The following is a 23,038-nucleotide window of genomic DNA, read 5'->3' on the forward strand; positions in this document are numbered from 1 at the left end:
GGTGGGTGAGTGGGTATTGTTTCGTGCGAGCTGGGTTGCCAAGAAAGAGAAAGAGGCGGCAGTATATAATGTAGATTGGAATGGGGAGACTGTTAGAGTTGTATAACCCCAGTGGCTTTTTTTGGAGAAATGACTGTGCTCGCTGTCACTGTTGGGGGTTGGGGGGGGCTGTGTGCTGGGTGGCTGGTGATGTGTCTCTGTTGACGAGTTTGCTTTTCAGACTCTGCAATGGGCCGGCCCGTCGGACTCGTTGTCATTCGAGAGTTCAGAGAGCCTTTGATCTCTCTCGTGATATCCGTTGTGTGGGGGGACTGAGATTTGGGGAAGTAAGGGCGTGTAGGGCATCAAGCGAAGGAGGTACGAGAAACTTGTGGCACGGCGTGTGCTTTGCGTGCGTGAGGTGTATTTCTATACTTCGTCTGGATGCTGTGGAAGTTAATGCATTGCTAGCTGTCATTCCTGCAAGCAGTGAGGCATTTTCAAGGCGGGAAGTTAGGGACGAGTGGTGTTAATGCCGTTTCTCTGGCTGGGGACGCTGGGTAAAGAGGCATAGAGGAGCTGAAATATTCGCTCTTTTGAAACATGGATTGTGAAATTGATGCCATTGGTTTCGGGTTGGAGGAAGGGAGGACGAAAAAACGGGAGTTTGATCCCCATCAGATACGTTCTGCGCGAATGAAAGATGTGGTCGGACAAAATGTTTACGATGGTACCTGACCAGTACATTAAAGGTAGGTAGAAACATTCCCCGAAGTGCTTCTAATTCGGGAACATACATCGGCGAGTTCGAAACTGATTGCAGCCAAGCAAACCCGGACTAGGCTTTGCTGGAGGCAGGTCCTGGAAGATGAATGTGTCTTAGTAAGGATGCTTGGGCGTGTCCGATCGGATTCCGGTGCTGACGTCTGACAGGTTGACGGAAAGGTGACAGGCCAGCGGAAAGGTGACAGGCTAGCGGAAAGGTGAAAGGCCCCAAGTGAGGTTGTTCGAAAGCGCGTTCAGGGCAGGAATTACGAGACAAAACGCTGGTAATTGTGAATTTTTCATGAGAAGTATGAGGAAGAAAGGAACGGTGAAGATAAAACACGCCGAGCTGTTATTTTGTTGATGGCCAGACCTTAACGGAGAATTGGTAGTCCACGGGGGCGATTTCTTCGGAGTCGTTGGTGGGACCGTCTGGAAAATTGGGCGGGGTCTCAAATCTACAAAAAGCCGGACACGCCCCTCAATACATTTCACCCTCATCTTTTCCACTCCTCCGAACCACTTATAACCCAGTCCTCACCCTCTACACCCTCCACGCACCTTCGCTCTCTTCAATTGCCACCATGTCCGCTCCCGCACACAAGTCCAAGGTCGCCGACATCAGCCTCGCGGCGTTCGGTCGTCGTGAGATCGAGTTGGCCGAGAATGAGATGCCTGGTCTGATGGCCACCCGGGCCAAGTACGCTGAGGACCAGCCATTGAAGGGTGCCCGTATTGCCGGCTGCCTTCACATGAGTACGCTCTTCCGCTCTAGAAATGCCGTTGTTGTTGCTAATCCGCCGTGTAGCCATCCAGACCGCTGTTCTTATCGAGACGCTCAAGTTCCTCGGTGCGGAGCTCACATGGACCAGCTGCAACATCTTCTCCACCCAAGATCACGCCGCCGCGGCCATTGCTGCTGCCGGCGTCCCTGTGTACGTTGATTCCGGAATACATTGAGACTTCCCAGGCTGATAAAACTAGCTTTGCGTGGAAAGGCGAGACCGAGGAGGAGTACGAGTGGTGCTTGGAGCAGCAGCTCACGGCCTTCAAGGACGGCAAGAAGCTGAACTTGATCCTCGACGATGGCGGTGACCTGACTGCCTTGGTCCACAGGAAGTACCCCGAGATGCTCAAGGACTGCTACGGTGTCTCAGAAGAGACCACCACCGGCGTGCACCACCTGTACCGGATGCTGAAGGACAAGGAGCACGGCCTCCTCGTCCCGGCTATCAACGTCAACGACTCCGTCACAAAGTCCAAGTTCGACAACTTGTACGGCTGCCGTGAGTCGCTTGTCGATGGTATCAAGCGTGCCACCGATGTCATGATTGCTGGCAAGGTCGCTGTTGTTGCTGGTTTTGGTGATGTCGGCAAGGGTTGCGCTCAGGCTCTTCACAGCATGGGTGCCCGTGTCATTGTCACTGAGATTGATCCTATCAACGCTCTTCAGGCCGCTGTTTCCGGTTACCAGGTCACCACCATGGAGGAAGCTGCTCCTCAGGGCCAGATCTTTGTCACCACGACTGGCTGCAGAGACATTCTCACCGGTGTTCACTTCGAGGCTATGCCGAACGACGCCATTGTTTGCAGTATGTACACGTTCGCAATCTTCACTTGCTCGAGCTAACGAGATCAGACATTGGTCACTTCGACATCGAAATCGATGTTGCGTGGTTAAAGGCAAACGCCAAGTCCGCCCAGAACATCAAGCCCCAAGTCGACCGTTACCTGATGAAGAACGGCCGCCACATCATCCTCCTCGCCGAGGGCCGTCTCGTCAACCTTGGCTGTGCCACCGGTCACTCTTCCTTCGTCATGTCGTGCTCTTTCACCAACCAGGTTCTTGCCCAGATCCTGCTCTTCAAGGCCAGCGACGAGGCTTTCAGCAAGAAGTACGTTGAGTTCGGCAGCACTGGCAAGCTCGACGTTGGTGTCTACGTCCTCCCCAAGATCTTGGACGAGCAGGTTGCTCTGCTACATCTGGACCACGTGAACGTCAAGCTATCCAAGCTGTCTGACGTCCAGGCCGAGTACCTTGGTCTACCAGTGAACGGACCCTACAAGAGCGACATGTAAGCATATCCTCCCTACTTTCCAGCAAGAACGACGCTAACCTTATCACAGCTACCGCTACTAATCTCTCTTTTTCTTTCGAACATGTGTGAATGTTTCAACACGAGGTCATGAACTGGGAATGATATCCAAAAGTTTATAATTGTCTTCAACGGCATTGTTCTCATCCTACCAATGGGGTGCATAAACCGTCTTTTCTTCACAAAAGATGGGTGGGGTTTTAGGCTATTTCCTGGGAGCGAGTTTCCGGCGTTGCATCCCTAGCGGCCTTTCAACCATGGCCGTGTAGATGAGATGATTCTATATTTTCTTCAAGGGGCTTGAAGGGGAGATGGGATGGTGAGAGGCGAGTTGGTGAGAAGGCGGCTGTAGAGGATTACATAGTGAGGGCTTGCGAGGCAGGTCTAGCGAAGATGAATCGAGATGGGCCTTGTGCTCGTAATACTTCCAATGCTTGTCCCCGTTCGAGGTTTGCCTTTGTGATCTGTGAGAATAATGCTTCGATGTGTGTTATCGAAGTCCGTGTAAGCTTGATGAGAGCTCTAATCTCTAATAACGGAACGTCGGTTGGCTTGAGAATACAATCGGTCCAATGCGTGTGAGGAATGCTTTTCTGCAACCCTGAGGATCCATCGTCCTCTTAATAAATTTAAATTACGGGTGATGTTTCTTCGGAGCCCGGAGTTGGAGCAAATATGCGCCTTTCCTGATCGGGCCACTAGCGGCTGGGCGCCACACAAGCGAAAATCGCCCACCATGAGACTTCGACGAACTTTACGATTTGGCCTGATTTCCCTCTCCACCCCAGACCGTCCCGCCACATACGTCCAAGATGAGGTACATCCAGTCGGAAGAGCTGCTGGAAATTCCAGAGGGTGGTAAGTTCTGGCGGCACCGAAGTGAGGGGTGACTGGACAAGGCGCTGACCGCGAATATAGTCAAGATCGCTATCAAGCGGAGAATCGTAACTGTCGAGGGACCACGAGGTATGGCCTATCCAATTCGCACTCTCAAGGATGGGAAACACCGCTGTTGAAATTAATGGAATGGCTTGAAAGGGACTGCGGCTAACGTTTGGAATTTTGAATCGGCACAGGCAAACTATCCAAGGACCTCTCCCACCTCAGCGTCTCCTTCAGCAAAGTCCCCTCGCTGCCCAACACGATCAAAATCGAGCTGTTCCATGGCGTGCGCAAATCCGTGGCCGCGCTGCGCACCGTCCGCACCCTGATCAACAACCTCATCATCGGCGTCACCAAGGGCTACCTGTACAAGATGCGCTACGTCTACGCCCATTTCCCAATCAACGTCAACGTTGAGAAGAAGGACGACGGTATCACCGAGGTGGAGATCCGCAACTTTATCGGCGAGAAGATCACCCGGCGGGTGCGCATGCACGAGGGCGTTGAGGTCGCCATGAGCGCCAATGTCAAGGATCAGCTGGAGTTGAGCGGGAACAGTCTGGACAATGTCAGCCAAAGTGCGGCGAGCATTCAACAGATTTGCAAGGTGCGGAATAAGGAGTGAGTTTACCCTTTTCTTCCGTCCATATCCTCCACACCACACCGTTAGGATTCTTCAGAGAGCTCTCCATCTAGGATATCAGTGTCAACGAATTGAATGGCTCGCTAACAGATCTCTCTTCCCACAGTATTCGAAAGTTCTTGGACGGTCTCTACGTGTCAGAGCGAGGCAATATCGTTCAGGACTGAGCGGGATCCTTCCTAGTCACCGTGCATGCATTGTTTTGGGGGACCTTCCTTTTCCTTTTGCGTGGGCGATAGGCGGGGGTTGGGGAAATACAAACTTCACTTCAATGCAAGGGAGTCGATGTTCTCACAAAAATGCGAACAAGCTGAACGATTCAAGGCGGCTCCGCTGCAACTGCTGTATTCTAGCTGCCGTCGTGAAGATAGCTGGGATCGGAATTATACCTCGTCTAACCCACATGACAATTCGCGGATGATGTTCGAGTCTAATCTTTTGGTGTGATCTGGTTCTGCTAACCTGGAGTTTTCAAAGGGGGGATGGATGCTAATGTGTTTCTACGCTGATCAGACTCTCATCACCTCCACGATTCTCTCTCATGTACTCTCACTGTAATCACAGGCTATTTACAGCTTTCTTCGCAACTCTTCTCCGCTCCGTCACCCCCAACATCCACCTCGGTGGGTCACGCTCGAATCATGGAACTTAGTGACGCCAACAGCGCAAAGGGCGTCGCATAACGATGATTTCATTAGGAAGGAGTCCCCGTACGTTCTATGGGTGCTGATGGGCCGTTGGAGAATAATGCGTACGACTATGTATTACTGCCATCGATGAAATTTGATTCAATAGGGAAAGCGCGTGACCCCATGACGTCGCGCATACTTCTCTGCAGCACTTCTCGATATTGGGGGGTTTTGATAGTCTGATTATCTCCCCCCCCCCCCCCAAAAAAAAGGCTCTTCTAAGAGCTTAGTACAGGGCCTTGCCAGGAACCTGCGTGCGCTTCTACGTTTTGATAGGGATTCAGAAGGACAGGGGACATGCTTAGTCTGTGCCGTTCTACCACTATTATTACCGCATGAAGAACGGTATGGATATCTCTTGATCTTTAAGGGGTCGCTGAGCGACACTGAGAGTTGTAGCCAACCAAAAAAGGTCGCAAAATATTCTTACTAAGAGTTTTAACCACTCGAAACTAGCCTCCAAAGACCCAAATTAGACACCTGCATCCTTGATACGCCAAAACAAGTGCAAAGCCTTTAAAAAATCTCTCCTAGCCCGGAGCCATCAGTCGTCCAACACGATTACCTCCGGCTTAGCCTCGACAATCATGCCAAAGTTACCCTTCCCTTTCGCACTCTTCCGCACCAACGTGAAGCTGTGCGACAAGCTCAGTTTCTCGCAAACCTCCTGCCAATCGTCTTCATCCATAGCCTCTCTCACCTGCTCGCTATACGTGATCTCCTTAACCTGAACCTCCCACGGCCCCTGTGCCTGTATAGTCCTCAGGCCGCCCATCGTAACCGTCTCCCCCACGAAACCCCTGATATTCCCCGCCCGAATTTCCTCCACCCACGCCGGCTCGCGCAAGACGGGGAACTTCTCCGCCAGCTTCGCCACCTCTCCCGGGCGGTCCGCGTAATAGCAGCCGCAGCAATGGTGCACATCGTTCTCGCCCGACGCGACCACGACGTCCGCCTCAGGATGCTGCGCCGCGAACTTGACCCACGGGAAGAAATCCCCCTGGTAGCGGACCCGCAGCCCCTTGGCCTCCCGCGTGTGGAAGCACAGGTGGATGTGCCGCAGCCACCGCACGTTGTCCCCGAGGCTGGTCAGCCACCGCTCGAAGCGCCACGTCGTCGGCCGCGTGCACACGTACCACACGCTGCCGATCATGCGGATGTCGAAGCGGGGGTCGCGCGCGCGCACGTCGTGGTCCTCGTGGAACGCGAACGTGTTCGCGCTGTAGAAGATGGAGAGCCCTTCCTGCCGGACCTGGCGGCACACTTGGAGCAGCGCGGGCACGCCGGTCGGGGGCCGGTACGCGCCGCCGCGGGCGACGTGGTGGCTCCGCGGCTTCTTGGTCGTGCCCCAGCTCACCTGGACCTTGGAGGGGTAGACGAGGGCGTGGTCGTAGATCATGTTGCGCAGCTCGCCCGAGAGGTTCATGAAGCTGGTGCCGGGGGAGTTGGGAGTTTGAGCGGGTTTCGAGGTCTTGGCGACTTTGGTTCTGAGGGTTCTGAGGGTTTTGGGGGTGTGTGGCTTCTTGGTTTTTGGCGTCTTGTGGTCTGATACACGGGGTTCCTTTTTCGCTGTGGTCTTCTTCGGCGTCGTGGCCTGAGCGGATTTCGAGGTCTTTGCAACTCTAGGGCTGAGTTTCTTCATAGCATGCAACTTCTTCGTGATCTCGCGAAGTGAGACACCCCTCTTCTTTTTCGACATCGATTTCTTCGTTCTCGCCATGGCGAAGCAGACAGCCTCAATATGGCCGGTGTTAGATAAGGTCGTGGACGGCGGTGCCGCGCCTAGCTGCCTGCGAGGTGGTTGCGTAGGCGGCAGAGATCTTCCCCCGAGACGAGATGTAAAGTCGTCGGGCTACTCTAAACAGCGTCTACTAGTAAGGATTTCCTAGCAGCAGCAGTCTCAGGTTCGCTATTGGTTGTATGCTGGAGGTGGTCTGCTGAAGCTAAGGCTGAGGTTGAGGTTCGTGGATGTAGAGCTTTCGCTTAGACCACTCTGAGGCTCGGGCTTTGCCAAGTCTAGCCACGTGACATAGGACTGCTGACTATGAGGTTGCACCGATACTGATATCCGGTGTTAGTGCATATGTTATCAGCGTGTGAGCAGGCTGATCGAGGGTGTGAGCGCCAGGCATGTTCATCATGGGTGCACTGTCTGAAGTATTTTCAGATTTCCAAAACGGCATACCCTTGTAAGAGGACCTTCGAGGTCTTGCGGACGCCCTTCGCTTTCGGCAGGGTGGGTCTAGCGGCAGCTTTCTTCAAGTTCGGTTTCTTCTGTCTCGCCATGGCGACATTCGTGGTCTCGATATCATCAAGGCTAGGTGTGCGAAGCTATCCCTTGGTTGACGTGAAGTCGTGTAATAGGTCGCAATTTGCTTCTAGAGAGTCCTAGAGCACACGTATGCGTTTCGAGAAGAATCTTACAGCAAAACTTCTCCCGGGCTCTTACTCAGACGATTTTGCAAAGGTGAAGTGTGTTGTTCTCGGAGACGTTTAAGGTTGGAGCAAACAATGAAGGTCGCACGGGCGCAAAGAACAGTCACGTGCCCTGCGAACCCCCATCTGTAAGTACCTGATACATGCTTCGTTGTTCTCTAATTTGCTATCTGCACCAACACAATGACATGTAGCGTCTGGCGGCACATCAAGATATTTACCTACTTCGTACAAAGGTATGCCGCACTGTATTCGAAGGTCACATGCTTTCCATTCTCGCCAAGCCTCATCTACCAAAATCACTTCTAAAAATCTCCGCCGAACCTCCGCCTATCTCCAGTTGCCACATTACATTAACGCCGCTTTGTCGTACAGGACTCCACAGTCTGCACTAACCCAGCGTCGTTTACATATGCCTCGAAACGCGTCATGGAAGTCATAAAGCCAGAATGTACGCCAAGACTTCGTTTTACGAGCGCTGGTTAGCCGGTTTCCCAATCCAGACTTCGCTAGCGCTCTTTGGATCTCCGACTTCAACCGACTTCATCTCCGGCGCAGTACTACAATCACCTGAGAAATGATGAGGAACTCGCTCGTAGGCGTCGTTTGGAATACGCGGTCTGGACGACGGTATGCACGGGTCATTGCAATGGCCCCGGTTGTCCGATGTACGAAGTGTGCGACGTGGAGTTAGCTCAACCTCCGCTGGAGGGAGTCTGAGTGTGTTAGTGTTAGCGGAATGTGTATATAAGAAGACTCCTCTACCAACCTTTCATCTCTCATCATCTAGTCTCTCAAAGCACTCCAGCTCTTCTTGATATCTCGTTCGAGTATTCCAACTCTTTATCATTCGATATCCCACTCAAGCCACCACAGCTTCAAATAGCTTATGCTTCGAGCCGCCTCCTCTGCTCTCAAAATGGCTTCCAACCGCATCAAGAACGTCGCCATCGTTGGCGTAAGTGCACTACCCGATCAATGGCCTCCCTCAAACTTTCGCCCTGGGCACTCTTACTCCTGTCATACTTCCTACTAACCCACCCCAGGCCACCGGCAACAGCGGATCGTACATGGTCTCGTCCCTCCTAGCCACAGGAAAACACAACGTCACCGCCATCACTCGCGCTAGCTCCAACACCACCCTCCCCGCCGGCGTCACGGCCGCACCCGTCGACTACGACGACCCCTCTTCCCTCGTCGCCGCACTTAAAGGCCAAGACGCCCTCGTCATCACCCTGGGCGTCATGGCACCCCCGGGCACGCAATCGAAGCTCTTCCGCGCCGCCGCCGACGCCGGCGTCCCCTGGGTCCTCCCCAACGAATGGGCGCCCGACACCGCGCACCCCGGCCTAGCCAAGGACGTCTTCAACTTCGGGAACCTGGCCGACGCGCAGAAGGAGCTTGCCGCCATCGGCGTGAGCAACTACGTCGCCGTCACGTGCGGCTTCTGGTACGAGTGGAGTCTCTCCATACCGACTGCGTTTGGCTTCGACTTCGAGAAGAAGGAGGTCACGTTCTTCGATGACGGCGCGGCGAAGCAGAGCACGAGCACGTGGCCGCAGGTGGGACGGGCCGTGGCGGCGTTATTGAGTCTGCCTGTGAAGCCTGAGGGCGGGAATAAGGAGAAGTCGTTGGAGCATTTCAAGAATAAGCCGGCTTATGTCAACTCTTTCACGGTCTCGCAGAAGGATATGCTCGATTCGGTTCTTCGCGTGACTGGGGACAAGCTGGAGGACTGGAAGATTAGCAATGAGCCGAGCCATGAGCGCTGGGCGAAAGGCATCGAGGCGATGAAGGGCGGTGATCGGAGCGGGTTCGTCAAGATGATGTACACCAGGGTCTTCTATCCTGATGACAGTGGCAATTTCGAGAAGACTCGGGGAGTGAGCAACGAGTTGCTGGGCTTGCCGAAGGAGGACCTTGATGAAGCTACGAAGGCGGCTATTAAGAGAGCCAAGGAGATTTCGAGCCACTAGATCCTAGACTTGCGGAGAGTGACGTATTTTGAAGGGTGCTCGTAGCTCTGCTATTAGTTTCAGGAATTCAAGTCGTCGTTCACGCAATCAAGTCTATACTTTCTAGAATATATCTAGTGCACACTTTCGTGAGTGCTTTGACACACTTCAAAACCTAGATCACGCTGAGTACACTCTTCTGAGCATTCGTTACGTCGCTGAGCCACCTCATACCGGGGCTTTCGACAATTCAAAAGAGATTATCATACCTGCAGACTACACGAAACACGCCCCCCCATTCGCGCAAACCGTCGACCCTGTGACCCACCTCGACCTCTCCTCGCAAAGAAAAGCAACGACTTGAACCACATCGTCAACTTCACCAACCCTTGGTGCAGCCGGAGTGATATCGATGTAGTTCTGCATTCCAGGAACCGCGTCAACCGGCGTAGCACTGCGTTCGAGCGAAAAAGTCAGCTTTCACACCTTTCCTAAGCTCACATAAAGCCTCGAACCCACTCACTTCCACATATCCGTAGCCACTGGCCCCGGATTAACCGCATTGACCGTAATCCCATACGTATGCCCCAGCTCCGCCGCCCACGTCTTCGCAAAGCTCTCCATGCACGCCTTCGACGCCGAGTACGCCGTCTGCATAGGCCACCCTACACACCCCTCATCAGACTTCCCACCCTCTCCAGCATCGCTCACTCGCACAACATACCTTGCCGCGCGCACACACTCGACACATTAACCACCCTGCCCCCCCTGGGTAAGTACGGCAAGCACTCCTTCACCAAGAACATCGGAAAGCGCACGTTGGTGTAGAACACCTTGTCGAAGTGCTCGAGCGTGCAGTCGGCGAGGTACAGCTCGTCGCCCGCGCCGGCGTTGTTGACGACGATGTCGATGCGCGCGCCGAAGGCTGCGGTGGCGGCGCTGACGATTTTCTGCGGCGAGGCCGGGTCCATGCAGTCGGCTTGCACGGCGATGGCGGCGCCGCCGCTGGATGTGATTTGTGAGACGATTTCGGAGGCTTTTTGGGCGGAGGAGATGTAGGTGAGGAGGATGTTGGCGCCCAGGCGGGCGAGCTCGATGGCGATGCCGGCGCCGATGCCGCGGGAGCCGCCGGTTATGATGGCGGTTTTGTTGTGCAGGGACATTGTGGGAGAGGGTTTGAGATGTTTAATGTTTGAGAGGATGGACTGGAATGGAAAGAAGTGAAAGGGAGAGAGAAGGAGAAAGTTATTCCTTTTTCGTGTACTTGCAAGACTGCGAGATGGAAAGAGTAACAGTTTGGAGAAAGTTACTGGCTTGAGCTTGAGTGGCGCATGTACGTTGGAGACTATCAGTTAGTAGCAGTTAATAACTTGAAGATTCTCAGTAGCATATGGACTCAACACGCAAAGGCGGGAGTGGCGGGTATATAGAGCTATTTCAGTTTAGCGGCGGGGTATCTTCTGCCTGTGTGACTGGGGCCAGAGATCAAGAGTGGCGCAGTTCCTCTTCATAACTGCCTGTTTGGTGGAAGGGTAATTCGCGAGTACGCTAGATATGCAGGAGGCCTTGAAGCTTGAACCCACTACATGAAGCAGGTTGACAAGCCCAATAGTTTCGACTAGGATCTTGCAACAAATCAATGGCATCTGAGGGACTTACTACCTTGAGAGATAATCCAAACCTTCCAAACGTAGTGGTGTCACGCAAAGCTGATGTTTACTACCGTTGGAGGACAGGAAGACGTGGGCGGTAGTAGTGCTAGAGCTGGCGGCGGCTACGAGGCCGAGGAGAGCGAGGCCGAACATTTTAGCTTAGGATTGGATAGAGGTTTGAAGCTGTTTAGGGGAGTAAATGAGGTATAAGATAAGAAGAGAAGAAACATATATATGGGCGCTGGTTATATGTGTCTTAGAATGCTTGATTACATCTGGAGCCATGAAGCTGAGAGGTATGTTCCGTGGTTGACTCTCCTTCGACCCTAACCTCAAGAGTAGATCCCAGGCTGCCACGCCCTTAGTCTCGGTCTCGATGCTTCCTCACTCGCAAACAGCAACTCATTTCTGTCCACCCCCTCAGCTTCATCGTGATAACCATACTTGATCCACTGATTCCGGACGATGGGATGCGACATAATCTCGCTCCCACTCAACCCCCTCCCAGACTCACCCAGCCGGTCCATTACCGGCCTCAGCAGCATTGCAATAGAGAAGAAGCTCTCGTCCAAGATCTTGCCCTTATTCGCAAACGTGAGCAGCAGCACCAGGGCCCCAAGCTGTATTGCTAGAATACTGCCCAGGATCCCCAATATATAGCCCCAGTCCACGTTCAGTTGCTGGCCTTGCACAGGGCGAGAGTTCTGATTTAGAACGATGTAAGCAGGGCCGTGGTCGTCCAGCGCTGCGAGTGAACCAATAGTGAATTGAGACAGCAGACCCTCAATCTCTGTTCTATTCACCTGGTGCGGGGGGCTCCATTTCGACCCACCGCGACCCAAGTAGCCTTGCCATTGGAAAAGGTCGTGGCCTGACATACTATATCCCGTCCAAGCGATCGCGCCGGCTCCGATCCGGGCGAATTCGTCAGTGCCGTTGATATGCTTCCAGTCTTCATCGCTAAGATGGCTAAAATCAGAGCCACCATCTAGGACGTGATCTAATGTGTTGTTGCACAGGAACAAAGCAGCAGAGAAAACTTCGATATCATTTGGGTGTTGGTAGACGGTCAGGTTTGTGCAGCGTGGGCCGCAGAATGCTTCATGTGATGCGACCCAGGTAACGCCGCCTTGGACCCATTGCGGCACTTCAATCTTTTGCCAATTTCCGTTATCAAGCTAGGGTTGTTAGACACATGAAATAGTTCCTCCTAGGTGTCAAAAAACTTACTGTCGCGTTGGCGTAGTACTGGCCATCGTCATCTTCATATAGGGTGTTTCCTTTCACGGCAAACTGCTGGCAAGATGCACTCGCGCGAATGGTGCGGCCAGAAGCCAGAACATTATCGTAGGGATGATCGGGATTGCGGTTGAGAAACCGGTACTCGTGGAAACCGTCCCCTTCCAGGATGGTGTTTCGTTGGGCTGCGATTTTGTTTTTCTTGTCTTTTAATATAGAAATTACAGGATAGTTCTCAGCTTGGATTCCGTAGGCATTTGCAGCTGCTAGCTGTGATTGATTTGTCTCTTGCGCGCCCGCGGCCGGGTTCCAGTTGGTCATGTCGGACACAGAGACGTTCCCGTGGACGAAAAGCGGCATCGCGGATGAAGGGTCTACGGGCCAGAAAAGACTCAGAGCGGCAACAAGTATCTGAGCGCCGATATTTACTAAAAGCCAAAGCATGCAGAATATCGGGGTGTACAGTGGGCCGTCTCTTGGTTTATTCTTTAGCCAAGGAATTTCACGGAGTAAAGGCACGGCACGTATGCCTGGCATTGACTCTACCATCAACCTTAGTACCTTAGTAAGCGTCTCTACCCCTAGGATCAAATCGAAGGTCTCCAGGGATACGAATCGTCTCGCGAGTAGCGACCAGCGCAAGGTAACGGCGTATTTCTTCAGCGAGGAGGCCAGGTTAAGACCGAGCCCTAATGACAAGCCCAACATAAGGGAGTTGAAAATTCTGACAGAGTGGTTGCTCAAGATGACTGGCTTCTTAAATCCTTGGTACGACTTGAGGGTCAAACAAATCAGGAGGCTGAAAATGAAGGTCACCAGAAGGCGCACGAACCCGGTGCGGAAGAGCTCTTTGCGAGAGTCGTGGTAGTTGTATTGCCGTTTCGCTACCCCGTTGACGAATAAGGGTTCGGAATCCGTAGAGTTATATGTTTCATATGCGTTTGGGATTCCCTCTTTCGCAAAAGTGTCGCTTGCGGGTCTACGCTCGCCAAGTCGTTGAAAAGTCGGATGAGCCTCCCCTCCTGGCGTTCCTATATAGCTATGGGTTAAGCGATGTCGTAATGAAGTGTCATCTCCCTCATGCGGCGCTTGTGTTGAATAGTGACTTTGCTGATGCTGTAAAGAGACGTAGTCCTCTTCGTGCGCGGCCTCCGTAGGGCTGTGGGTCGAGATTCGCTGAAGCGGGACTCCATCCGCTGCATCTCCATGGCCCTGGCTGATGTGAGAATCGACCGAGCTCACTGGCGATGCGCGACCACGTCTTCCGTTTTCAATAAGGCTGTCGCTCTGAGCGCTATGAATGGTTTGCAAGGGCGGAAGTTGAGGGGCGTTCGACGCCATACCCGCGCTTGGCTGCAAATCAACACGAAAATGGAGAATGGTGTTGGGCAAAGGCAAGGGAAAGGATCACGAAATTCCAAGCTCCAGGGGATGGGTATAAATAAGATGAAAGAGCGACAGGCCTACGCGTTGACCGAGTTCGCCAGCCGTTGGGGCGAGAGGCGCGGGTAGATGAATGTAGCCTGGACTGGAGACATTCGGGACGGCCCACCGACGGCACCACCTCGAGGTGCATGTCTTTTCTGGCGGGGCTGGTGCCTAATCCCTGGGTGCCGGGGATCCGCTTAAACACGACTTGCCAGAGGGTTTGTGCCCCTGCAGCAAGACGCAGCCTCGGTGTGAAGGGTTCTGAATGTGGTTGGTCAACAGGCTGCCGCCTTCACCTTACACAGGTCAGACCTGCCGGTCACCGACCCCAATATATCTGAGAAAGGCTTCATGGCCGAGAGACGTAGTTGGGGGCCGAAACGGCCGACTTTTGGAGACCAGGGGGCGCCGGGAGCGATAAGACGAAGGGATTAGAGGCGTTGGGGGCCAAAAGACATCAAAACGCCACTGCTGTGCTGCTGACACAGCCATCCGCGCATTTATATATCAATGCGTCACTTCCCTGCGAATCTAGAACGAATGTAAGTATAGTGAGAAGCTCTGTGAGTAGGAGGTAGCCACGTCTGGGGTGGCCTGGAGGGTTATCGACGTGGTTTCAGCGGTTTCCGCCCAGTTTTTGGTAGTATAGCGAGAGCACTTCAGACAATGTCAGAAAAGTGTACACAGGATGTTGTGCAGTTACGGAGTACGGACACGGGGATTGTGTTCCCCTCCTTCAAAGGGCGCGTGAGGTTAGCTTAACCTCCTAGCGCACCTGCGTAATTGGGTGCATTAGTAATGCAATTTTATGGATATATGGGTAAGCATCAGGTATTGTAGGCAACAATTCCTCTACACTCTGCATGTTCCCAACTATCTCAATTCGATCACTTCTTCAAGCCCTCAAACTCTGAACAATACACTCGCAACCATGCCAATCCCAATCCTCTACGACATCCCCAGCAAGAAACCGCTCGAGAGCTGGTCACTGAACCCATGGAAGAGTACGCCCTCCCCAATCAGGCACCAACCCACCATCCCGCTCTAACACCCCCAGCCCGCCTCGCCCTCAACTTCAAGAAAATCGACTACCAGACCGAATGGGTCGAATACCCAGCCATCGCGCCCCTCCTCAAGTCCTTGTCAGTCCCATCCCATCCCACCCCACCACTCAATGCCACCACCCCATTCCCAACCCCAAATCTCCATACTCAAACCACGAAGCGGCCTCCCCCCCAACGACCCCACCGACCCCGACTACTTCACCGCCTACTCCATCCCCACCGTGCGCTTCGACGAGCGCACCTACGTCATGGAATCCAAGGCCATCGCCGCGGAGCTCGAGCAGCGCTACCCAGACCCGCCACTGCACCCATCCGCCCCCCTCGTAGCTGAAGTCCAGAAAGCGGTCAATGCCGCCTTCGGGCCGTTGACGCCCATCCTCATCTCCGCTATCCCGCGCAACCTCCTCACGGAGACGTCGGCGGGGTGGTTCGAGGACGACCGCAAAGCGCGGATGGGCGGCGTGAGTCTGGCGCAGATGGAGGCGGAGAAGGGGGGGGAGAAGGCGTGGGGCTTGGCGGCGGAGCCGGCGGCGGCGTTGGCGGCGCTGCTTAAGAAGAACGAGGGCCCGTTCTTGGGGGGCGAGAAGGGTGAGTTGCTTGGGACTGTGTCTAAGGGTCAGTGAGGCGAGTTGCTGACTTTTTAGTAGTTCAGTATGCGGACTTTCTGATTGTGAGCTTTTTGCATTTTGTGAAGCGGGTTGATCAGCGGCATTTTGAGAGATTCGTTGCGCTTGATCCGGCGTTTGCGGCGATCTATGATGCGAGTAAAGAGTGGCTCGCTAGGGGGGATCATTAGAGCACTGGGCTTTGCACCTGGAGGTTGAACTCGATTATTGAACTTGATTTCAGTAGCCGAGGATTTTTCCCAGTCTTCGTGACGCTGTTGGGAGAGTTCAAAAATCGCATACACAATGACAATACTGTGGTGCTGACGTCGCTCTTGAAGCTTGGCTAATGGTGCATGTAATATTGGGTATGAATGCCTGAAAACAACATGATTGAATAGCTCCAACAAGGCTCTATGCAGGAAATATCCACACGGACATGAAAACAATGAAGAACACACAGGTAATGATACAGTCTTGGCTGCAACACTTCTTTAAAATAGAAAACAATATCTTACTCGTGCCGGCGGCGACGGTTTGGCGGTTCAAAACCATCCAGCACTTTCGACGTCAGCGGTGCATCCTGCTGGCCCAGTGTCGAATCGTCCGATCCGATCCCACTGGGGTCGGCATACGGACGCTGGGCCGGGTCCAGATGTTGAGGCCACCGAAGTTGCAGAGGTGGCACAGGACGCTTGAGCTTAGGCCAAACCGGTTGGTCACTGGGTAGCTGGGTCGCACCATCTCCAGAATTCGTCTCGGAGGAGAGTGGGCTGAAGATGCTCACCTCGTCGATATCGGAGAAGGATACTCGATGGGTGCCGTTCGGATCAGGCAGGTCGTTGTCTCCTGGTCTTGACTCCGGCTGAGCTTGGGACTTAGGTGCCTTGCCTCCAACTTGAGCGTCTATGGACGATCTCGAATATTTCGACACATCTGACGTTGAACTCGACAGTGCATCGGGCACCTTAGGCTCTGGGAAGCCTCCTAAAATCTGTCGAGGCGTAGCGTCTCCCGTTGAACCAATCTCAGAAGGGTTATCTGTGGCTGGAGGATGAGTGTCTAGATTTTGCGCGGCCTGCCGCTCCCGCCGGGAGCTTTGGCTAGAGAACTCGATCTCCCGAGATGGTCGTGTCGGTATGGGCTTGGGTTGATTCCCCCGAATGCTTCTCTCTACAGGCCCATTGTGTTCGACTGGTAGGATATCTGATGGCCGAGAGTTGACAACAACGATTTCAGGGCGACTATCTGATGATCGGGATGAAGCTTCTGGTAACTTCCCCTCGCCTCGGCTTGTAGTTCCCGATATTTCTTGTTGGGCGCCTGCCATGGTAGAGCCCTCGGGGCTAGTACTAGTGTCAGAGATGACGGGGCTCATGAACCTCACCTCGTCCACATCCGAGAATGAAACCCGTCGTCCACCGGTGGAATGAGCCGGATTTCTTCTTCTGGGCGGCCCCTCGTACACTCGAATGCCATCGTCCGAGTCAAGGCCTTCCTGAGCAGCACGACGCATCTCACCTTGTCTCGGTCGAATCCGCGGTGGAGGACTTGGAGAGGGTAGTCGACTAGCCTCTTCCCTTCTCACTGATCCAGGCGAGGTATCGTCCCTAGGAGGTACATGCCGAACACCCTGCAAAATCCTGTCCCTAATTTGAGCTGCTTGAGGAAGTTCTGGACTCCCTTCTTCTCTAGACGCCTTCCGTGTGCCGTTTTGTGAACGGATAAGGACCTCAGACTCCGGAGTCTTGTGCTTTTTTCGAGAATCAGGCGATGCTGAAGGCGATGCTGGCGTCTGATCGTGGTGCCTAGCGGAGACTTGACGGTACGAGCGCGTCACCAAAACGGTCCTACCCTGTTTTTCAGGGGTCCTCTGTCGATGCGTTTCTCGAGATACTTGCTCTTCGTTTGGCAGATACCTGGAGAACTGCGATGATTCGGTCTGCGAGTCGATTTGGACTTCGTGGAGTGGAGATCTTGGCGAGGATGGCGGCGTGCGTAGAGAGGGTGAACGCCGACGGTGACCAGTGTTCCAATATTCAGCAGAAGGTTGTCGACGGGGCTGTCTAGACTCTGGCCGGCAAGACGATGTCGTGTTAGTCAGCGAAGCAGTGCCGCGTCGGTTAGGTCGATCTCTCCTTTTTGGCTGAGTAGGTATCGCTCCACCAGAACATCCTCCAGGAGGTCGTTTTGGATTCGTGTGCCGTGGACCTTGTGTTGGAGTAGGAGGCTCATATTCAGAGGAAGAGTCGCTTGTGGTCATGCTAGCATCCTCTACTGTAATTTCGATTGAATTTTTCCGGACCTTCCCAGGCTCGGAACCTTGCCACTCTTCAGTCAGTGTCACTACGGAGATGTCGTCAGACAGATCAGTGTTGGTTCCCGTGAACTCGTCCGTTGAGTGTTCGTGCGCCTCGCCTAAGGGGGACGGCTGCTCATTTGGTTGTATAGGAGAGTGGGCATCCGCCCGCACTGGAGTGAAGTACACCTTATCTCCCGGGCGTATTGGTGGTGGATTTGGCCCATTCACAACGCCTGGAGGTGCCACTGATGGGGGCCAATTTGGCATAGGCATTCCAATGGGTTGAGTGTACGCCGGCGGGGGTTCCCCGTGGTGTCCCTGAGGGGGGAAATAGATCGGCTGTCCCTGAGGGAGCGGTTGCGAAGGAACATCGAAGGTCTGAGGTGGAGGAAATGGGATCGGCTGTCCCTGGGGAAGCGGTTGAAAAGGAACATCGACGGTCTGAGGCGGCGGAGGATATGGCAACACTGGCTGCGCATATTGAACAGGCACCAGAACAGAATCTTCAGGCTGCTGAGGCCACTTCATGATCCTGACCTCGCCCGTTCTTCGGTTGCGCACGAAGCACGTCCGCGATTTCCGAGGGCTCCCTCTCGGACGAGATTCCTGTTCTCTGATGATTTGAAGCGCTGGTTCCTCAGAAATGGGCACATCGAAAGCAGTGGGATAGAGCTCGATCGGGCTCTTGGTCCTCTGCAAAGTCTCGAACCCGAACTCAGACCACCTCTTGACCATCTCAGTATACAGCTGAGGTGGAATATCCTGTCTCTTGCCATCGTTTGCCTCTCGCCGTATGCACCACTCTAGTACAAAGTCCCAGAGCGGTATGCCGGGAAACGTGGTTGCCGAGACGTACTCCAAGGCTCGAGCGGACAACCTTTTGGAATGCGCCGAGGTTAAGCTCGAACGCAGTCGCCGCATGACCGCGTTCTGTAGCTGAGGAAGCTCAGAGGCCCCAGCCAGCACCCACAGTTTGCAGTACAAAGACGGACTGTGAATGCGATTAGGAAGAAACTTCTCCTTCAACCACTCCACAAACAGGGTGAACGTCTCCCTGTCGACATCAGGGATGATGATTGGAGCCGGGAGCTGGCTCAAGCTAGGGCTTTTGGCGACATGCTTTGGGCGTAGCAAGAACCTGTGACCCCCAGCGACGACGAATTCGACTGGCTCCTCCTTCCTAAAAAGTGATGTTAATTAATGAAACACATACCTCAGGTGTCTTACTTACTTGAACACATTCTTAATGAACGACATCCTCGCGAGAGGAGGCGCATCTAGTGCTAGCCCCTAGGGCATGCAGGGCAGGGTTCTGTGGTGGTTTGGTGGTGGCCGCAAAAAGAATATTCATTTGGAACAATATTGCTACAGAGCGCTTTGTGATATGAGGCACTTGCAATGGCGGTTCCCAGGACATGCAGGATAGGCCCTGGCGATGGTGTGCGCGAGGGGATATGTAGAGCAAGAGGGGATGTGTAGAGCAAGAGGTTCAACGAGGAAACAAACAAAGAGGACACTTATACGCACGGGAGGCCAACGAAAGAGTGAATAAATAGAAATACAAGCCGACGAAAGGCGGTTATGAATCTCCCACACTTACAGCACCTCCTCTTCCCACCCAGTGAATGAAGATGTTCCCGAGCAAAATTTCAGGGGGATTCCGGTAGCACGGGCCAGGGTGGAATGGAGGAAAGGACTGCGACCATTCGTATTTGATTGATATTGCAAAGAGAGAGATATACTAGCGTTGGAAGATACGGACAACGACGAGAGATTGTAGCTAGAGCTACGACGGCTGCGCATGCCCCAAAGGAAGTCTATGCTGCTGAGCTCTATCTGGAAAGGAGGCACGAGCCTCTCTTGGCAGGTGTTTCGTTTTGCGCACATGACTTTTTCTAGCTTGACGTTGGTGAAGAGTGATCTCCAACTCCAGCACCAGCAACTGAGGGGCTTAGAGACGAAAGCAAATCAGCGGCACTGATGTGATGTTTGAAGTAGGAGACTTACAAATTAAGTACTTCGTGTTGCGAAGCTATTGGAGTTCCGTTACGGTCAAATAGCTTGTCAAAGGGTTGGGGTTCATGTGAGGTCAAAATAAAGTTTGGTCATCACCACGGCGCTGAAATGAAAGGGTCTACACCAACCAAATGGATGCAATCGATTGGCATTACCTATCTACAACCTTCGAAGCCGCAGAGGCAATATTCCACCTATCGCAAACCTAATGAACCTATCAGAATTTGATCAGAATCAAACTCTACAGAAGTCGAGGCCCGATGAAATCTAGGAGCATGAATGTAGCTGGATATCACAAGAGCTTCGTCTCATGGCCCAATTCAATCGTCTAAACCCTCATTAACAAACCCGGCTGGGGCGCAGCATGCATTTGTATAACTCCGTTGTCCCGTTTGCCTCACTACTTCCGTCCTTTGGCGGCGTTATCCTTCGACCTCAACTTGTTCGCGGCCCGCTGCAGAGAAGTCTTAATGTCACCCTTCTTGAAGGTATCGATGTCGAAGTAGGTCGGTGCGAGTTCCTAGCCAATATTAGCAAGTACGTACATAGAGAAGGGGAAACGCAAACTTACCAAGAGCCATTCGGGTTTGATGGCGGTGACCGTGCGAATGAAATTCTTGGTTGTGAGAACAAACTCTTGGTAGATGACCCATTCGCTATCTTGCGCAAGGACCGTGCTCGGATGCAGCAACACGCTCTGATCATCCTTGACAGTCTTGTAGGTTTTGCCATTTCCGTCGCGCTTCGCGACTTGCATGAAGAAGCCGGCGACCAAGGCACGCCGAATGTTCTCATAATAACGCTTGTCCTCGAATGGCGTAGACATCAGCTCGATCTCGTTCTTCTCCATTATGCGCTTCAACTGCGTCCGGACGTTGTCTGCCTGTGTGAGTGCTCGATAGTTGAGGAAGTGATCGTAGCACCACTGTTTAGGTTCGTTCTGCGCCTCGTCGCTCCTGTAAGCATGGTAGACGTTGAGCATAGTGAGATGATCACCATCCGCGTGAGCGAACAAGTTCTTCATCTCATCCGCTCGCTTGCGTTGAGCTGCGGGCCGGGTAAACAGCTGAGGAACGGATAGCAGGGCAGTCAACGAGAGCATCTCGTTCGAACAGTAGAAGTCAGGGGAGACGATAAGCATCACTGCTAGTGCGGGATCGAGCGGGAAGTCAGAAGCTAGCCTCCCGAGGTGCGTCAGATCGCCTTCGTCGTCTAGGCAGGCTAGATAGTTGAGCTCTTCTAGCGCACGCATCAGAGTCTCAGGAGCGGGAGGATCCATGAGATCAAAGTGCACTAAGTCATCAATGCCCAACTTCTTCAGTTCCAGAACGGTGCTAGATAAGTTGGACCGAAGAATTTCTGGGTAAGTCTGCTCGATGAGCTCATTCTTGAAAGCATGCTCAGTGTACAGTCGAAAGCATTTTCCGGGTCTCGTACGACCTGCACGACCAGCTCGCTGCTGAGCCGAGGCCTTCGAGATAGGTGATACTAGTAGAGACTCAACCCGAATCCTAGGATTGTAGACCTTTTGCTTGCTGAAACCGGGATCTACGACGTAGACAATACCATCGATGGTAAGCGATGTTTCGGCGATGTTGGTCGACACGATGACTTTTCGACCAGGTCTCTTGCTGTTGGGATTTGGGCCGGGGGCAGGTTCGAAGATCTTCTGTTGCTGGTGAGGCGGCAATGAGCCATAGAGAGGATAGACTTTCATGGGACCTGCTCCAGATTCTTTCTCCATTTCTCTTGCTTCGAGATCGATCTTCTTGCAGGCGTCCTCAATCTCCTCTTCGCCGGTCATGAATAGCAGAATGTCTCCTTCCGGCTCCGTAGCGTGAATCTGTAGGACGGTTCGGAGGGCAGCTTCCACGTAATCTCGCTCAGGCTCGGGGGTATAGAAGATTTCGACCGGATGGGTACGGCCAGGGACAGCCAGGAGTGGGGCGTTGTGGAAATAACGCTGGAACTTGGTAGCATCGAGAGTTGCCGACATGATGATCAGCTTTAGATCGTTCGGTCGTCGCAAAACCACCTCTTTCAGCAAGCCCATCAAAATATCAGTCGCAAGCGTTCTCTCGTGAGCCTCGTCCAGGATGATGGTGCTGTAGCGCGACAGATTATTGTCGCTCATGGCCTCTCGAAGCAACATCCCGTCCGTCATGTATTTCAGCACGGTCTTGGCAGACGTTTTGTCCTCGAATCGGATGCTGTATCCGACCTCGTCACCCAGTGTCACATCCATCTCCTGCGCTACACGCTGAGCTACCGACATGGCAGCCACTCGTCGAGGCTGAGTACACGCGACCATCATATTGTTGAGGTGGGGCAGGTCGTCGTAGAGGACGAACTGGGGAATTTGGGTAGTCTTGCCGGAACCGGTTTCTCCCACGAAGACGAGGATTTGGTTTTGCTGGTACTTCTCTAGAAACTGGGTCCTTGGAGGTCGTTAGCTAGACTGCTGCATACTAAATTCTGAAGGCAGAACTCACCTCTGAGCATGCACGGGAAGATCTCGCCGGGTTCGGAGGATGTCCATATATCTCTCCGAGAACTTCCGCCCGGTGAATGGGTTGTTCGGACCATCCTCAAGCGCTTCCGTGGCTTTGGTAGTTGTCTTGTGGCGCAAAGCATTGTTGAGACGGCCTCCACCTGCACACACATTTAGCTGCTGATCGCTAGAACCTTGTATACCGGAGAGGGCGTTCGTACTTGTAGTCTCCGGATAGTGGTGTTGCAGATATGGGTTCTGGCTGGGATCGTTCGTCGCATCGCCGCCGAAACCGTTCTGGGATCGCATCTTGCCGTTTGCTTCGCTCTCAATCCTGGGACGCTTCGCCCGCGGATTGTTGTCGTCACTGTCTTCACGCTCGCGGTTAGCCATCTCCGTGTAGTTGTCAAGCCAATGTGCAGGCACAGGCTCGTGGTGGGCGACGGCGACTGGTGTTGACGGCGAGTAGAGGCTGGAAAAGTTGTCGCGGGAAAATAGTTGTGAGGCGCCGCGGTCTTGGCGCTGTCCCGCCACAGCGGCACCGGAGGTGGGGCGGTGCATCTGAATCTAGGGTTCCATTTCTTCCCGGGTTCCTCGAGGCTCCCTGCGATGCAGCCACCCACAATCCTCCACCTTCTGCATATTTGCCTTTTTAGTCTCTCTTTACGGCCTGTGATAGAATCAAAACCCTACGGTTTGTTTTAAGCCTCCATAGTCTTACCTCTCACTCAATATTTCTAACAGCAGCCGGCTGAGTATTTTGATACCCCTCCAAATTTTCGTCCACTCCTTCGAA

At 53.4% G+C, this 23,038-nt stretch overlaps 8 protein-coding genes across 8 annotated transcripts; 4 read left to right on the plus strand and 4 right to left on the minus strand.

The window, feature by feature from the left end:
• The first annotated feature begins 1,234 nt into the window (after positions 1-1,234).
• BDZ99DRAFT_467120 (S-adenosyl-L-homocysteine hydrolase-like protein) lies at positions 1,235-3,248 on the plus strand. Its single transcript, XM_033720945.1, has 5 exons — positions 1,235-1,500; positions 1,553-1,679; positions 1,729-2,336; positions 2,384-2,819; positions 2,872-3,248. The coding sequence occupies exons 1-5, from the start codon at positions 1,329-1,331 to the stop codon at positions 2,882-2,884; spliced, it is 1,356 nt and encodes a 451-aa protein (XP_033571845.1). The 5' UTR covers positions 1,235-1,328; the 3' UTR covers positions 2,885-3,248.
• A 357-nt stretch (positions 3,249-3,605) lies between these two features.
• BDZ99DRAFT_467121 (60S ribosomal protein) lies at positions 3,606-4,966 on the plus strand. Its single transcript, XM_033720946.1, has 4 exons — positions 3,606-3,698; positions 3,759-3,806; positions 3,917-4,343; positions 4,472-4,966. The coding sequence occupies exons 1-4, from the start codon at positions 3,653-3,655 to the stop codon at positions 4,530-4,532; spliced, it is 582 nt and encodes a 193-aa protein (XP_033571846.1). The 5' UTR covers positions 3,606-3,652; the 3' UTR covers positions 4,533-4,966.
• Positions 4,967-5,371: 405 nt separating this feature from the next.
• On the minus strand, positions 5,372-6,991 carry BDZ99DRAFT_467122 (uncharacterized protein). The gene has a single exon (XM_033720947.1). The coding sequence runs from the start codon at positions 6,772-6,774 to the stop codon at positions 5,599-5,601; it is 1,176 nt and encodes a 391-aa protein (XP_033571847.1). The 5' UTR covers positions 6,775-6,991; the 3' UTR covers positions 5,372-5,598.
• Positions 6,992-8,092: 1,101 nt separating this feature from the next.
• BDZ99DRAFT_467123 (NAD(P)-binding protein) lies at positions 8,093-9,609 on the plus strand. Its single transcript, XM_033720948.1, has 2 exons — positions 8,093-8,448; positions 8,537-9,609. Exons 1-2 carry the CDS (start codon positions 8,410-8,412, stop codon positions 9,464-9,466), a joined length of 969 nt encoding a protein of 322 aa, XP_033571848.1. The 5' UTR covers positions 8,093-8,409; the 3' UTR covers positions 9,467-9,609.
• Positions 9,546-10,830, minus strand: BDZ99DRAFT_467124 (short chain oxidoreductase/dehydrogenase). The gene is made up of 4 exons (XM_033720949.1): positions 10,170-10,830; positions 9,969-10,110; positions 9,715-9,899; positions 9,546-9,620 (listed from the first exon to the last, which is right to left on the minus strand). The coding sequence occupies exons 1-3, from the start codon at positions 10,606-10,608 to the stop codon at positions 9,722-9,724; spliced, it is 759 nt and encodes a 252-aa protein (XP_033571849.1). The 5' UTR covers positions 10,609-10,830; the 3' UTR covers positions 9,546-9,620; positions 9,715-9,721.
• A 599-nt stretch (positions 10,831-11,429) lies between these two features.
• On the minus strand, positions 11,430-13,044 carry BDZ99DRAFT_490981 (uncharacterized protein; the record flags this gene model as incomplete). Its single annotated transcript, XM_033723078.1, has 2 exons — positions 11,430-12,275; positions 12,328-13,044. 2 exons carry the CDS (start codon positions 13,042-13,044, stop codon positions 11,430-11,432), a joined length of 1,563 nt encoding a protein of 520 aa, XP_033571850.1.
• A 1,224-nt stretch (positions 13,045-14,268) lies between these two features.
• Positions 14,269-15,872, plus strand: BDZ99DRAFT_467126 (uncharacterized protein). The gene is made up of 4 exons (XM_033720950.1): positions 14,269-14,768; positions 14,822-14,906; positions 14,989-15,416; positions 15,476-15,872. Exons 1-4 carry the CDS (start codon positions 14,696-14,698, stop codon positions 15,622-15,624), a joined length of 735 nt encoding a protein of 244 aa, XP_033571851.1. The 5' UTR covers positions 14,269-14,695; the 3' UTR covers positions 15,625-15,872.
• A 3,993-nt stretch (positions 15,873-19,865) lies between these two features.
• On the minus strand, positions 19,866-22,681 carry BDZ99DRAFT_575085 (P-loop containing nucleoside triphosphate hydrolase protein). The gene is made up of 4 exons (XM_033728430.1): positions 22,464-22,681; positions 22,244-22,403; positions 20,323-22,189; positions 19,866-20,271 (listed from the first exon to the last, which is right to left on the minus strand). Exons 1-4 carry the CDS (start codon positions 22,633-22,635, stop codon positions 20,152-20,154), a joined length of 2,319 nt encoding a protein of 772 aa, XP_033571852.1. The 5' UTR covers positions 22,636-22,681; the 3' UTR covers positions 19,866-20,151.
• Between the last annotated feature and the right edge of the window lie 357 nt (positions 22,682-23,038).

Source organism: Mytilinidion resinicola (genome assembly GCF_010093595.1).
Source record: "Mytilinidion resinicola strain CBS 304.34 unplaced genomic scaffold BDZ99scaffold_20, whole genome shotgun sequence".
NCBI lineage: Eukaryota > Fungi > Ascomycota > Dothideomycetes > Mytilinidiales > Mytilinidiaceae > Mytilinidion > Mytilinidion resinicola.

Excerpts from the sequence above, each read along its gene's own strand:
- BDZ99DRAFT_467123 (XM_033720948.1), top strand. The coding sequence starts at position 8,410 with ATGGCTTCCAACCGCATCAAGAACGTCGCCATCGTTGGC. Across the intron at positions 8,449-8,536 it reads AGAACGTCGCCATCGTTGGC|GCCACCGGCAACAGCGGATC; the intron begins GTAAGTGCACTA and ends AACCCACCCCAG.
- BDZ99DRAFT_467124 (XM_033720949.1), bottom strand. The coding sequence starts at position 10,608 with ATGTCCCTGCACAACAAAACCGCCATCATAACCGGCGGCTCCCGCGGC. Across the intron at positions 10,111-10,169 it reads GAGTGTGTGCGCGCGGCAAG|GGTGGCCTATGCAGACGGCG; the intron begins GTATGTTGTGCG and ends AGGGGTGTGTAG. Across the intron at positions 9,900-9,968 it reads GTGGCTACGGATATGTGGAA|TGCTACGCCGGTTGACGCGG; the intron begins GTGAGTGGGTTC and ends GCTCGAACGCAG.
- BDZ99DRAFT_467122 (XM_033720947.1), bottom strand. The coding sequence starts at position 6,774 with ATGGCGAGAACGAAGAAATCGATGTCGAAAAAGAAGAGGGGTGTCTCA.
- BDZ99DRAFT_467120 (XM_033720945.1), top strand. The coding sequence starts at position 1,329 with ATGTCCGCTCCCGCACACAAGTCCAAGGTCGCCGACATCAGCCTCGCG. Across the intron at positions 1,501-1,552 it reads TGCCGGCTGCCTTCACATGA|CCATCCAGACCGCTGTTCTT; the intron begins GTACGCTCTTCC and ends TCCGCCGTGTAG. Across the intron at positions 1,680-1,728 it reads GCTGCTGCCGGCGTCCCTGT|CTTTGCGTGGAAAGGCGAGA; the intron begins GTACGTTGATTC and ends TGATAAAACTAG.
- BDZ99DRAFT_467126 (XM_033720950.1), top strand. The coding sequence starts at position 14,696 with ATGCCAATCCCAATCCTCTACGACATCCCCAGCAAGAAACCGCTCGAG. Across the intron at positions 14,769-14,821 it reads GTCACTGAACCCATGGAAGA|CCCGCCTCGCCCTCAACTTC; the intron begins GTACGCCCTCCC and ends TAACACCCCCAG. Across the intron at positions 14,907-14,988 it reads GCGCCCCTCCTCAAGTCCTT|CGGCCTCCCCCCCAACGACC; the intron begins GTCAGTCCCATC and ends CAAACCACGAAG.
- BDZ99DRAFT_467121 (XM_033720946.1), top strand. The coding sequence starts at position 3,653 with ATGAGGTACATCCAGTCGGAAGAGCTGCTGGAAATTCCAGAGGGTG. Across the intron at positions 3,699-3,758 it reads GCTGGAAATTCCAGAGGGTG|TCAAGATCGCTATCAAGCGG; the intron begins GTAAGTTCTGGC and ends CCGCGAATATAG. Across the intron at positions 4,344-4,471 it reads TGCAAGGTGCGGAATAAGGA|TATTCGAAAGTTCTTGGACG; the intron begins GTGAGTTTACCC and ends CTCTTCCCACAG.
- BDZ99DRAFT_575085 (XM_033728430.1), bottom strand. The coding sequence starts at position 22,635 with ATGGCTAACCGCGAGCGTGAAGACAGTGACGACAACAATCCGCGGGCG. Across the intron at positions 22,404-22,463 it reads CCACTATCCGGAGACTACAA|GTGGAGGCCGTCTCAACAAT; the intron begins GTACGAACGCCC and ends ATGTGTGTGCAG. Across the intron at positions 20,272-20,322 it reads TCAAACCCGAATGGCTCTTG|GAACTCGCACCGACCTACTT; the intron begins GTAAGTTTGCGT and ends AATATTGGCTAG.